At 42.7% G+C, this 14,868-nt stretch overlaps 1 protein-coding gene across 1 annotated transcript; it reads left to right on the top strand.

Moving 5' to 3' along the window:
- The first annotated feature begins 3,158 nt into the window (after positions 1-3,158).
- Positions 3,159-13,707, top strand: LOC309341059 (collagenase 3-like). Its single transcript, XM_081860503.1, has 10 exons — positions 3,159-3,402; positions 3,583-3,824; positions 5,190-5,338; positions 5,441-5,566; positions 6,296-6,457; positions 6,899-7,016; positions 8,456-8,589; positions 8,989-9,148; positions 10,459-10,562; positions 13,509-13,707. The coding sequence occupies exons 1-10, from the start codon at positions 3,187-3,189 to the stop codon at positions 13,607-13,609; spliced, it is 1,512 nt and encodes a 503-aa protein (XP_081716629.1). The 5' UTR covers positions 3,159-3,186; the 3' UTR covers positions 13,610-13,707.
- The last annotated feature ends 1,161 nt before the right edge of the window (positions 13,708-14,868 follow it).

Here is a 14,868-nt window from a genome sequence, read left to right as displayed (position 1 = left end):
ACAAAGCAGCAATGGTGGCAGCAAGTTCCAGTGAGATCTTGCAAGACCTCATGAAGCTCTTAGGAGGCCTCACGGAGCACACAAGCTTTCATGAGATTTTGGTGAGATCTCACAGGAGAGCCAGTGTGGTGTAGTGGTTAAGAGCGGTAGACTTGTAATCTGGTGAACCGGGTTCGCTTCCCCGCTCCTCCACATGCAGCTGCTGGGTGACTTTGGGCTAGTCACACTTCTCTGAAGTCTCTCAGCCTCACTCACCTCACAGAGTGTTTTTTGTGGGGGAGGAAGGGAAAGGAGAATGTTAGCTGCTTTGAGACTCGTTCAGGTAGTGATAAAGCGGGATATCAAATCCAAGCTCCTCCTCCTCCTCCTCCTCCTCCTCCTCTTCTTCTTCTTCTTCTTCTTCTTCTTCTTCTTCTTCTCTGGCAGTGGCAGGCCGGGACACCCACTTGGACACCGCCTCTTGGTGTTCTGCACCTGAGGCGGTTGCTGCCTCATGGGCTGGCCAGCCCTGAAAATGATGCCGTGTCCCAGTTGTTTATTTGCATGCAGACTTGCTCTTTGGCAATGTCTAAACAAACTGAGGGTCTTAATCTCAGGGTTGGGGGTTCAAGTCCCATGTTGGGCAAAAGATTCCTGCATTGCAGAGGGCTAGATGCCCCTCATTGTCCCTTCCAACGCTACAATTCTATGATTCATGGGGACTGCCTTGAGCAGGTTGCCTGACTGCACTTACAGAAATAATTCCACAGCAATACCCCAAAAATGCAGTACAAAACCCACACAGAGATTGCGATCGGAGACAGGAAAATGACACTCCTTCTGAAACCTGCAGCCTGATACAACTGCTTCCCATTAGCTTACGCTAAGGCGGACCCTACCAAAGGTTAATGTGGCGTAATGAATAAATATAAACACCTATGACTCAAGCAAACGTGGAGTGATAAAAGAGGGAGTGAGCACACAACCAATCTGTAAATCTCCTATATTGTCCAAATTCCTTCCCTCTGCAAACACATGGAGGGGAAATTCATGATATGATTGGTGATTTCCCTGTATAACTGCTATACGTAATGCTGAACAAAACTAGAAAATTAGCCTGTTGATTAATTCTATTCCCCTTCCATTGTTTTTGCTTTTTTGGCACGACTTGATATAAGGCTGTTATTATCCCAAAAGTTGGTTGAAGTTTAACCACTACTGTTTCCTGTCTGACTATGGTTTTGTCAACAGTCTGGATGTATAGCGGGCAGCAAAATACTCAGTGACTAAATGGGGAATAATGGACAAAGTCTGGAAGTAATAAAAACAATCTTGATGTAATATACGCAGACCAACAGGTTCAGCCTTTGATAGGAAATCTTAATTCTCAAAAGAACATCATTGAACAGAAGTGACTATTTTCACTGTATTGGAAGTTTTGTATGCAAAAAAGGGCCACACACAAAAACATTCAAAGTATTATGGGAAGAAGCATTAAATTTGCTTCATCTTCTGACTTATATTCAAAACAACATTTTTATTCATTTTGTTTATTTATTAATTTCATATTTGCATTGCTCATCCTCAAAAGGAGCACAGTTTTGTAAAAGAAAATAGCCAACACAAGGGAACTCAAACAAAATAACTTGAAGCACACACACAAGCACATGATATCTTGGAAACTTTCCCATAGCGCAGTCACAAAATCAGCCCATGCTGTTATGCATTAGCAGGCCTTAAATTTGTAATAGCCCAGGAAAGGGTCTCACGGTCCAACCCAGTCACACTGACATCTACCACCCTCTCTCCTGCCACCTCCTGAAGGCGCTTAACCAGCGCCACTTTTGTATGGGAGCCAAAAGTGCAATTAATAAAACAGCGAAACAAACAAATAAATTTGTAAATATGTTATTCTGACTGTAAGGCAGAAGGTAAAGGTACGTGAAGAAGTCCTTTATTTTATCTCTCTTGAATCTTCAAATATTCAGCTTCATTGAAGGTCCACGAGTTCTAATGTTACAAGAGAAAAGGAACATTTTCTCTACCATTTCTCTACTTCTATCCAGTGCTAAAAGGGATGCAGGTGGCGCTGTGGTCTAAACCACTGAGCCTCTTGGGCTTGCCAATTGGAAGGTTGGCGGTTCAAATCCCGTGATGGGTAAGCTCCTGTTGCTCTGTCCCAGCTCCTGCCAACCTAGCAGTTCGAAAGCACGCCAGTGCAAGTAGATAAATAGGTACCGCTCTGGGGGGAAGGTAAACAGCGTTTCTGTGCACTCTGGTTTCTGTCATGGTGTCCTGTTGTGCCAGAAGTGGTTTAGTCATGCTGATCACATGACCTGGAAAGGTGTCTGTGGACAAACACCATTTCCCTTGGCCTGAAAGCGAGATGAGCGCCACAACCCCATAGTCGCATTTGACTGGACTTAATCATCCATGGGTTATTTACCTTTTACCTTTTATCCAGTGCTATTTTTCTAGAAAAAGAGGTGCCGGAACTCACCATGAACACCTCCCTTGTTCTCTTATAATGGCAATGGCACCTGCCTGAGAGGTGCTGGAACCGAGTTCCTGTGAATTCTGATTGAAAAAAGCCCTGCTTCTGTCAAGCCACTTTTCTCTAAACTTAAATGTCCCAAACGCTGCAACTTTTCCTGCTAGTGGGGAGCTGCTCCATCCCCTGGATTATATAGGTTGTCCTTTTCTGAAAGGTTTTCCAGCTCTACAATATACGTTTTGAGGCAAGGCCACCAGTGTTGACTGAGAGGCTAGGGGCATTTGGAGTTTATGATCACACGAGAAAATCCCCGCACACAGATGTGGAAGTCAGAAATGTGGTGAAAAATCCTTTAAGCCAAGCTTCTGGCTCCCATATTGCTTGCAATGCAGTTGTCTATTGAAAACAAAAGGGAAGAAGGATGGTTTCGAGAGAGAGAGAGAGAGAGAGAGAGGTCAAATAAAGTTATTGCAACATAATCAAAAAATGCCTTTTGCCCCACTCAACTCTTCCCACAGCACCTGGGAATATGCTGAGACTGTGTATATGTGAAGTCATGGTTTCTGCACCACCAGTAGGTCAACAGATTCCTCAAACCAAGACTTCTTGGGAGGGAAGTGGTGGTGGTGGAGGAGGAGGAGAAGAGCAGGGAAAGAGTCTTGCAAGCATGTTTATTTTACAGTCACTCGGAAGTTGTAACCTGTCTCTGAGAGATGATGAATCACCAGTACAGCTCTATAAAAGCCAAAGCACGTTATAAGCTGAACTATCAGAGCTCCAAAACCTTGGCATTCATCATGAAGCATCCAAGCGCCGCAGCGGCCTTCTTTCTCTTGCTGGGCATATCATGGTGTTTGGCCCTGCCGATATCCATATCAGACGAAGACGACAGCGATGAATTCACAAGGGAGAAATTCGAGTTAGCAGAGGTATGACGTATGACCTAGAATAGGCTCTGTTCTCTCTGTTGTCTTCTCTTCTATTAAAACTGAGATTCTGAGCTCTTCAGAGCAGAGGCTTGTCCTTTTTCCTTATGCGAGTCTGTAAAATTAATAAATAGCAGTGAATTAGAAGTCTAATTGGTTCTCTCTCCCCCTCTTTCTTCCCAGCGCTATCTAAAGAGGCATTACAACCTCCAGTCCAACCCAGCTGGGATACAGAGGAAGGCAGGTGATACAGTCACATCCAAACTTCGAGAAATGCAGGCGTTTTTTGGACTGGAAGTAACAGGCAAGCTCAACGAAGAGACGTACGAACTAATGCAACAGCCACGGTGCGGCGTTCCTGATATTGGGGAATACAACTTCTTCCCTCGAAAGCTGAAGTGGTCTCACACTAATATAACATACAGGTAATGACCCTGGCTCTGGGTCCAGATCCATTTGTGCTAATGCTTGACAGTATCTTCAAGCACAACACCTTTGTCATGGTATTTTTTAGAGACTTTGGTCTCTAAAAAATTATCTTCAAAGCATATGTTACCTTTGGAATCTGTTATCTGTTTGGTATTTTTTAGAGTACTCTGCAGGATCTCCTAGTTCTGATCTCATATGTGAGACATAGCAGGAATGGGGAACATGTGACCTTCAAGGTGCCAGTAAACTCTGGCTCCCATCAGCACCAGCCAGCCTGGCCAATAATCAGGGATGATGGGAATTGTAGTCCAATGCTACCTGCAGAGCCTCGGGTTTTCCAATTCCTGGATTTTAGCCTACCATGGGGCTACAGCTAATCTCCTAACCAGGATATAAACTAATGTGGAAGTAAGCCCCATTGAAATCAGCTGAGTACGTAAAGGATTTATTTTTGTAATATGTTTAATAGTATGACACTTTGCAACATGGAATCACAGAAACATAGAGGGTCATCTGTTCTACCCTTTGCAGTCTGGGAATCCTGCCCACAGCCAACGCTGCGTGGACTTGAACCACCAACCTTCTGGTTATAGCCAGATGCACTACATTTATTTATTTATTTATTTACAGCAGGGTTAGGCATTTGGCATGTATTTTGTGACATGAAGTCAACCTGGTGTGCTGCTTTTTGCAGACTAACAAGATGTCGAATAAGGTTATGTGCAATGTTTGGAAATCTCATGCCCTGTTTTACTGTCTCTAGATCATCAAAGCCTATAAGCTTCGAGTTCATTTAATTTGCCCCACACAATTTCCTTTCAATTTCCTTTTCCAAACAGCGGGTGAGGAATCAGACAAGAGAAACACAGTACCTTTTGTGAATGAGGTGCTCAGATGTATCTAATAAAAGCAGGAATGGAAGTAAAGTTTTAAATATCTAGCTGAACCAGCAATATGTCAGGCTTTATTTTTATTTTTTAATACCCTACCTTCTTAACATAGAATGAAAGTTTAAATGCTTGCATTCTAAAGCAAGTCGAAATAAACCTATTTTGAATTGGGCCCCTGTTTAAGTGGAATCAAAAGGCTTGAGACACTTTCATTGTGTCTCGGTCATTGTCCTTTATTAGTACTTCCAAAAAAGAAGGTGAATTTATTATAACTCAGCAATAAAAACCACACATTCTCTAACAGGAAAGGGGCATATATCTGTATGCTTGCTATATTTGCTAAATTGGCAGTGGAGAGAGATGTGTAGCATTTAAAATATTGTGATAGGGGATGTTTTGCAACATGTTTTGAGTTTGCAGAGAACCATCTGAAGGTATTTGGATTTTTTGTTGTTGTTGCGTTCCTCATAGGATTCTAAATTACACCCCTGATCTGAAAAAGTCTGAAGTCGACAGAGCATTCAGGAAAGCGTTCAAGGTCTGGTCTGATGTGACACCACTCAACTTTACTAGAATTCGCAGCGGTACTGCTGATATCATGATTTCTTTTGGAAGGAAAGGTAACTAGAGTGAAATTGCTGTCTTAATGGCTGTGTTACTTGTTTGCTTGATTTGCAATTAAGCATGCTGATAATGTTCATTTCTGTTTCAAATATTTACAGAGCACGGTGATTTCTATCCCTTTGATGGACCTTCTGGGTTATTAGCTCATGCTTTCCCGCCTGGGCCAAATTTTGGAGGAGATGCTCATTTTGATGAAGACGAGCTGTGGTCAACAGATTCCAAAGGTAACGTATGCTTTGAAGATAATTTTTATTACCACTGTGTGGGTTGTTGGTTCTAAATAGCATCCGCTGTTTATGTTTGACCAGTGAATTACTTAGCAAGCAGATTCTCCTGTCTTGTTTTGCTGCGTGATTCATAATGATTGAAATTAACAATTTCACAAATAGTAAATAATGACTGAACAGGTTGTTTTGAATATTGCTTCTTTTGCCATTCCTTACCCATATTGCCTGTGCCATACCTTCTTAAGCAACACAGGCACTCCGAGGCTTCCATATTAACTTGGAAGTGTGCTTCACTGAATTCATTGGAACTTACTCCCAAGCAAAGGTACATAGGATTGTAGCCCAAGGCTAAAGGGGGCTAAAGCAGAGCTGGGAAACATGTGACTCTCCAAATATTGCAGTTGAACTACAGCTCACATCAGCCTCAGCCAGTTTGGCCAATGCCCAGTGATTCTGGGAGTTGTAGTCCTATAACATCTGAAAGGATGCAGATTCCACAACCCTGGACTAAACCAGGGATGTGCCACCTTGCTGTTCATTTAATTAACAGATGACAGATACTATTTATGTTCTCTCTGTAATGCAAAGAAAAGAGTAGTGAATGATATCTGGTGTAATATTTTAATACGTTGCAAAACAAGGTATTAAACAAAAGAATCAGGTTATAGCAGCCTAGTGATATAAGCTTTGTAGCTTTCATAACAAGATGCACATGCTGTTTTCTAGGATATAATTTGTTTCTTGTGGCTGCTCACGAGTTTGGTCATTCGCTGGGACTTGAGCATTCCAGAGACCCAGGAGCTTTGATGTTTCCAATTTACACATACACAGGAAATAAAGGCTTATTGCTTCCAGATGATGACGTACAAGGGATCCAGATTCTATATGGTATGCCTGCATTTCCCCCCCTGTTTTCTCCTTATGTGTACATATAATTCTGCAATGGAAGTTATGAGTACTAAATTTCCCTGTTGTTTCTGTTTGCCAGCCTGATGCGGCGAGATCTGTCACTGTATGACTTTACATTGCACATATAAAATCACAATTTTCTACGAGCATTCCATATATTAGATCCCATGAAATGCTGCACACAAGTTCAGATGTTAAAATAAGGGAAGGACCATTGCTCAATGATAGAGGTTCTACTTTGCATACAGAAAGCCTCAGGTTCAATCCTCATTCCATGCAGGGAGAGACTGAATCCTGGGAAGCTGCTGCCAATCGGTGTGGAAAATGCTAAGCTATATGAACCCATGATCAGCTCTGTGTTACTAAATACAGTCAACAGGCTTATAGTTTCCTGCATAACACATGTACTTTACTGGACAGGTGCAGGAGACCACGACCCCCATCCCGATCACCCCAAAACGCCTGAGAAATGTGATGCAAACTTGACCCTAGATGCTATCACGGAGCTTCGAGGAGAAATGGTGATCTTCAAGGACAGGTGCGGCACAACCGAAATACGTGCATCCATAAACTTTTTGTCTAGGGACAGAGCAGGCCTGTGCAACTTGAAGCGCACCCAGTCAGATGCACTCTGCCAGCCACACACATCCTCCAGCATTGCAAAGGTTGAATAGGGCCACCTTTGTAAAAACAGCAAAAACAACCCAATTCTCATCTTAAGGGTCATTTATTGATTCTATTATATCCATGACTGCAGACAGTTCTGTAGGCATTGTACGAATAAAAAGAGAATAACAGCACTGCAAGGCAACCACAGTGAGGTTAAGAAACAACATACAAGCACTACTCTGTTTTCTCTTGTTTTGATTTCTCTTCACTTTAATCCCTACTGAAAATTTTCAGTAATATATATATATATATAGAGAGAGAGAGAGAGAGAGAGAGAGAGAGAGAACATACATAGCCACATTCGAAAACCAGTATAATATGTTGCAGTGAATAGCATACGACTGAATAGCCAATCCCCAACATAAGTCCTGGGAAAAGAGGAAAGTCTGGTGGTGTTGGTGCAAGGCTAGGGAGAGCATTAATATCCAAGTACTCCCATTACCCAGTGCTGAAGCCATGATGGCTGTGCTCTACCTCCACTGCCAGAGAGTGTATGCCAGTTGCTGGGGAAAACAAGTGAGGAGAGCACTGTTGCACTTAAGTCCTACTTGGAGGCATCTCAGAGACATCTGTGGTTGACCACTGTGAAAGCAAAATGCTGAACTAGATGGGTCATTGGCCTGTTCCAGCAGGCTCTTCTTATAGGATGAATCTGGTTCTCCTGTGTATCTGAAGAAGTGTGCATGCACACGAAAGCTCATACCTAGAACTAACTCAGTTGGTCTTTAAGGTGCTACTGGAAGGAATTTTTTTATTCTGGTTCTCCTGTGGTACTGAGATTTATTAGGAGGCCCTATTCCCCTTACAGAGCTACAGTTTCCAGAATGGTTTAACAAACAAGGGAACAGTAGCTCCATGAGTTGAGTAGGGTCTCCTAACAACCACCCTTAATAGCGCCCATGATTCTTTGGGGGTAGCCACGACTGTTTAACATTTTATGATACTACTTTAAATGTATAGTGCAGAGGGAGCCCTTATTAGTGGGCTGCATTTGGCTTGGTGCCTCACAAATTACTTTGCAAAAAGGAATGTTGTGAAGACCTGCTCCAAAACACTGAAGATGAGCCTGATTAGTGAATCTGTTAACACAAGCTCTTGGGAATAGCTTCCAGGCAAGAAACATGCTTTGTACCTTGAATGATTGACTTTAGAATTATTCATCAGCTATTATATTTGTATATTATTTGTGTTGTCTGAGAAATGGCTCCAGCAAATTAATCTCTGGAGCACTTTAAGGACTATTCAATATATTTAACTTCAGTAAAAATGCTAGCCTACCATGCTAGAACATCCCTCTTCCTATCATAGGTTCTTCTGGCGCCTACATCCTCAGATGGTTGAGGCGGATTTGGTACAAATTAAGTCGTTTTGGCCAGAAATCCCAAGCAAGATTGATGCGGCTTATGAGCATCCTACCAACGACCATGTGCTGCTTTTCAGGGGTAGGTCTTCTGCAGAAATCTCTCTGCTTGATCCTCAAGACTCTTCTCACACCACACACCCTCCCCCCCCCACCGGCCATGCCCCTTACTTCCCCTGCTTTGCACCCTCTGTGAGAGGGGCATGGGAGTCTGTGCAGAAGCAAGTCTATTTGTTGTTCTTTCCTCTGGCCCCACCCACCTCTGGCTTGGGCCTCTAGAAAGTTTTCTCAGAAAGGAATGCCACCAACAAGGCTGTATAACTGTGTGGTTGTACCAATCCTTCTCATCCTAACTTCATTCCAGTTAATTAAATCCACCTCAGTCTAATTTTTACAGAAGGGGAACTGAGGGTGAGACATATATGACTATATGACAATCACATGGTTGAATCCTAATACATTACTTCATACTTATCCACAGGGAAGAAAGTCTGGGCTTTGAATGCCTACGACATAGTAGAGGGCTACCCTAAAAAGATTTATGAACTGGGCTTTCCAAGATCTGTGAAGGGAGTCGATGCTGCTGTCCACATCAAAGACACTGGCAAGACTCTCTTTTTCGCTGGAGAAAAATATTGGAGGTTGGTTGAAAATTCTTATCTTCCCCATAGTTCCTCTCTCATTCTTTCCCACTATTCCAATGATGTAAGAACGATGTTTTGCTTATAGTACCAAACAACTTTCAATGTACAATGTACAATGAACATTTCAATGTACTCATGTATTAGACCAGGTGCCCTCCATATGTTGCTGGACTCCAGCTCCCATGAGCCCAAGCCAGCATGGTTCATAGTAAGGGATGATGGGAGTTGAAGTCCAATAGTAATTGGAGGCACCACATTGACTAGCGCTGTGGTAGACCAATGGGCAAACAAGGGAGGACCCACACTGAGGCAACTTTTTTCCACTTTCACAGCATTTCCTTACCCAACGTTTCCAAGTTTTATGTGATTTTTCACATTAGGTAAAAGCCACTTTTGGAAAACTAGCAGAGCCTAGTGGACATTTAGCACACATTTCCAGGTTATTTGCTTCTGGGGGGAAATTCGTTTGCATCCCCGTTAACCCAGAAAACTGTAGTTTTTCATTTTAATTTCACATGACAAAATTGGGGCAGTATTCCAGCATACAGTCATTTCCCAGTATTTAAAATTTAGCACGACATGGAGGTATATTGATCGCGATCCATAATGTAACAAGTAGTGCTGTGTGAAAGCAATGTCAGAACCCAGGATTGAAGCCCTAGCATTATGGTCAGGAAAACTAACACAATTATCCCCACGTAGGATTGTGCCATTAATAGTTGCATCCTTGATATTGCACATGCTAGCTAGCTTGAGTTTCTGGCATCCGCACTACGTAACATTTCTGAATAGGGCAGAACAATGTCCTTCAACCTTGGGTCCCCAGATGTTGTTTGACCACAACTCCTATCATCCCCAGCCAACTTAGCACAGGTCATGGATGGTGGGAGTTGGTCCAGCAACAACTGGGAACCCAAGGATGAAGACCCCTGGGGTTGGCCATGTGTCTCCTACCTGTTCTGGAGTGCGAGATGTTGTGGGGAAGAAATCTCTTGCAAAGCAGCACCTGCTTCAAGGAACTTCCCTCCATTTCATGTTCAATATTGTATAGAGATAGATGATGCGCCCTCAGCCATTTTCAGTATGTTTTCGTTCTAGCAAGAATTTACAGGTTTCTGCTAGAAATGCTGGCCCTTTTTTGTATCCTGTCTTTTTAGTTCTATGGTATCATTTATTGGTCTAGATTTTAGACTTGTTATGTTTGTGTTTTGTCATCAGCTGCATTGAATTGGAACAGAATTGCAATGCATAATGCTATACATAAATAAAACACTTGCTTATTTACTTTATTTCCCCCTTAAATGAAGTTATGACGAACAGAACCAAGTTATGGAGAAAGGCTACCCTAGATATATTGAGGAGGATTTCCCTGGGATCGGTCACCGAGTGGATGCAGCTTATGAGAAGAATGGTATGCATTTTATTTGTGTTGACACCTGGCATTTTGGGGTGAAAAACCAGGGTCCCAGATTGGCCCGTTCCAGATGCCTGCTTTGGGAGATCCTTCAGGGTTTTTCTGGCCCAGTGCTCCAAACCGTGCCAGACAGCTTTGTCTAGCCACCATTTTAATTTCTCTCAATATAGTGGTACCTTGGAAGTTGAAAGGAATCTATTCCAGAAGTCCATTCAACTTCCAAAATGTTCGAAAACCAAAGCACGGCTTCTGATTGGCTGCAGCCAATCAGAAGCCACAGAAGCCCCATCGGACATTCGGCTTCCAAAAATAGTTCGCAAATTGGAACAGTCACTTCTGGGTTTGCGATGTTTGGGAGCCAAAATGTTTGAGAACTAAGTTGTTCGAAAACCAAGGCATGACTGTACTGATGTAGGGTTGCTCTGGGAGGTTGTGGAAATTAAAGTAATAGCTAGTCAAAGAAACACAGGAAGCTGCCTCATGCAGAATCAGGCCATCGGTCTATCCAGCTCAGTATTGGTCAAGTTCACCCTGTATACCCAGGGCCGGATTTAGGTTTGATGAGGCCCTAAGCTACTGAAGGTAATGGGGCCCTTTATATGTCCAGCTGTCCTTTGTCAACAACCAATTGTCACTGTTTTTGGTGTTGAATATATGCTATATGGTAATTTATGGACCTAATAGGCACCCTATATATAGAAATGAGCAAACCAGTGATATTTTAGGGAGCAGGCTAGCAGGAGGGGCCCATTACTTACATCATAGGAGCCTACACAGCACAAAACACTGTTGCTGTATTTAGGTTTTATTTTATTTGTTTTTTATCTTATATTTTGGAAATCCAGGTGTTTTTTTCCTTTAATTCTTTGGGGGCCCCCCAAGAGAGTAGGGCCCTAAGCTATAGCTTGTTTAACTTACACGTAAATCCAATGTTCCATATACCTCTAAAGTACTACAATACCACTTTAAGGACAAATGCTTTCCCTAAAATTATTCCAGGAGCTGATCTTTGTTAAAGGTGCTGAGAGTTGTGAGCAGACCCCTATTTCCCCTCACAGAGCTACAGTTCTCAGAGTTCCCAGTGAAGAGAGATTTAATGCTAAACCTCTCTCAGAACTGTAATCCTGTGAGGGGAACAGGGTTCTCCCAACAACTCTCAGCACCCTTAACAAACTATAGCTCCCAGATTCATTTGGGTGGTGGCGGGGGAGCCATTACACTTGGCACCCGGTTTGGGGTCTCTGAAGTTTCATCACAAAGTGTTATTGTGGACACTTAGATTGCAAACAGGCAAGAGTGGGCATAGAGCTGAATGAAACGTACATATGTTAATTTATATGTATATATTAAAATTTAGAAATAGTTATGATGACGATATCTTGCCACAGTGGGAAACACTGTCAGCAGGTGCCTTGTGAGCCTGCTCAGTCTGTAAGCCAGGTGTGCCCAAGTCTTCCTCTCCTCATCCCACATTTTACTGCCTAATAATACTACTACTAATAATAATAATAATTTATTATTTATACCCCACCCATCTGGCTGGGTTTCCCTAGCCACTCTGGGCGGCTTTCAACAGAATATTAAAATACAATAGTCTATTAAACATTAAATGTTTCCCTAAACAGGGCTGCCTTCAGATGTCTTCTAAAAGTCTGGTAGTTGTTTTTCTCTTTGACATCTGGTGGGAGGGCGTTCCACAGGGCGGGTGCCACTACCGAGAAGGCCCTCTATTTGTGCATCTATTTGTGAGGCATGCATTGTACTAATTGGAGTAGAGTGATTTAATCTTGGACATAACAGTGGGTCTTCGTTTGTGGCTCCTGGAGTGCAGGGGAGCATTAAATAAACTTCCTATAGATGATTGATAGTAAAGGGAAACCCTCCAAGCCCTTGCTTTCCAATGTGGGGCACATGCCCCACAGGGGGGCAATTAGATTGGGGGGGGGGATTAAAAAATGAGTTATTAACAGTGAATGGCCTTTTAGGCTTCCTCCATGTGAATAGGAGTTCACTTTCTGAATAATAAGAACTCTATGTCACTATATGACATGCTTAGGTGGGGCATGGCCAAAAAAAAGTATTGATGGGCAACATCAAGGTACCTGCCTCTCTCTGTCCTAAGGGTTCCTTATCATTAAAACCAACTTGAACACAATAGCCCTTCAAACAGAGGATATCTTCGAAGAGAATTTTGTCTTCCAAACAGAACTGCTCCCTGTAAAGTGGGACAGGTGATCACCTTACAGTTGTACATGCCTGCCTCACAATGTAATCCTCAACTTGTCTGCTCATAAGTAGTAATAATAATAATAATAATAATAATAATAATTTATTTATATCCTGCCCTCCCCAGCCGAAGCTGGGCTCAGAGTGGCTAACAACAATAAAAGTAACACAGCATTCTAAAATCAGTTCATTTTAAAATCAATTTAAAATCAAATTAATGGCAACTATCGGACTAGAATTCTGTGAGCAGGGAATTAGACTGTGCCTTAGCCAAAGGCCTGGCGGAACAGCTCCATCTTGCAGGCCCTGCAGAAAGATGTCAAGTCCCGCAGGACCCTAGTCTCTTGTGACAGAGCGTTCCACCAAGTCGGGGCCACAGCCGAAAAAGCCCTGGCTCTGGCCCAGGACCTCCAAGATGTTTTTGTTTGAAGACCTTAAGGTCCTCCGTGGGACATACCAGGACAATCCAAATCCAAAAAAAATCATATTTGATTCAGTGGGGCTTGTTGGCATCCATCTCAAGAGATAATGGAGTTTGCCTCCCAAGGTGAAGTCAATCCGAGGCTCGGAGTGCAGCCTTAATCAACAAATTGCTTTGTGAGCAGGGGGTGGGGAATGCATTTGATTTACTGTTTTTAAAAAGAAATAACATAAACCAAAAGAAATAGCAGCAACATGAAGCAGGAATCTTATCTGAATGGTTTCCTTCTTCTGCAGGTTACATATATTTTTTCAATGGACCGCTGCAGTTTGAATTCAACATCTGGAGTGAAAGAATTATGCGGGTCTTGACCACCACCTCCATTTTCTGGTGCTGATTGCTCTGGATCAGGTTCTGAACTGTGGGGAAAATGCATTCCATGAAAAATTATTCCGCAGATGTTTGGTTTTGTGTGTGTGTGTGTGTGTGTGTGTGAGAGAGAGAGAGAGAGAGAGAGAGAGTAAGGTAAGGTAAAGGTAAAGGACCCCTGGAGTGTTAAGTCCAGTCAAAGGCGACTATGGGGTGCGGCACTCATATTGCTTTTCAGGCCGAGGTGAGTGGGCTCAGCTACATTAGTCAAAAAACAATGATTTGAATGCATTATAAACATGCAACACAAGATGGCGCCAGAGAGCAGACTTTTTTTCTACACAATTTTCCATAGGTTTTTTTTCTTTTGTTATAACAATCTAATTTCTGACTTATTTATAGTGGGTTTCCCTCCTGTGTGTAGATCCACCTAGTGAGTGTGAGAGTCTTTGAGTGTGTGTGTTTTAACCAGTCAGCTTGATTCTGTGAACAAGCTCTTTGCCATTCTTCCTTTGACTTTGTTTTGTGTATATGAGGCTGTATAATAGCACTACGTCCATCAGTCTGGAACTGAAATAAAAAAATGTTTTTAAACGAGAGCATTCATATCTTGTGGGACATTACAGTTCATAAATGATGACAGAAGAAGCAGGCAACATTCCAGTTACGTGCTGATTGAAAAACTGGCACTGTAGAATTATACTACTCGAAAACTCAACGTGAAGAAGCAATTTTCTGTTTGTTTATTTGTGGCATTTGCATCCTGCCCTTAAGTCAAACAGGCTCTCAAAGCGGCTTGCCAAAAATCAGTACTTAGATGGTCCCTGGACTCAAGCTTACGAAATATAAAAAGACACAGCACACAAGGAAAAGGGAATGGGCAGGAGAAGGGAAGGGCAAGCTCAGGTACACATAACAGTTCTTACAGTGCAGCTGAGGGCATCAACACTTGACTGATGCCAGTGGTGGTTCTGGGTGTCTTGCCCCGATAAAGAGTGGATCTCCACAGAAGCACCATTTCCTCCCAGTACAGATCTTGAAGCAGGCCAGGAATTGTGGGCTGCTCCTGTCATGTTGCTATTCTCTCAGGCAGCTTGTGAAAGAGACTTGGCAGCTTTCAGGATGACGTCCTGAAATGCTATAGACGAAGGCAGAGCTTCCAACTCCTGGATGGTTTTAACCCATGGTTTTAAACATGCAGTGCACAGGGATGCTACCCTGCGGAAGTGGTCCATTTTGTCAGCCTCCTGTCCATTTGGGGAGATACTCTTCAGTCATGGCTTCCAG

The sequence above is a fragment of the Podarcis erhardii genome, assembly GCF_964252035.2.
Source record: "Podarcis erhardii genome assembly, chromosome: 4".
Lineage (NCBI taxonomy): Eukaryota > Metazoa > Chordata > Lepidosauria > Squamata > Lacertidae > Podarcis > Podarcis erhardii.
Note: the sequence above shows the minus strand (reverse complement) of the source record. Positions and strands in the feature narration are given on the sequence as shown.

What these genes read in the sequence shown, in the direction of transcription:
- LOC309341059 (XM_081860503.1), top strand. Translation starts at nt 3,187, where the DNA reads ATGATGAATCACCAGTACAGCTCTATAAAAGCCAAAGCACGTTATAAG. An exon ending in AGGGATCCAGATTCTATATG is followed by an intron (nt 6,458 to 6,898) that starts GTATGCCTGCAT and finishes TTTACTGGACAG; the next exon opens with GTGCAGGAGACCACGACCCC. An exon ending in CCATGTGCTGCTTTTCAGGG is followed by an intron (nt 8,590 to 8,988) that starts GTAGGTCTTCTG and finishes ACTTATCCACAG; the next exon opens with GGAAGAAAGTCTGGGCTTTG.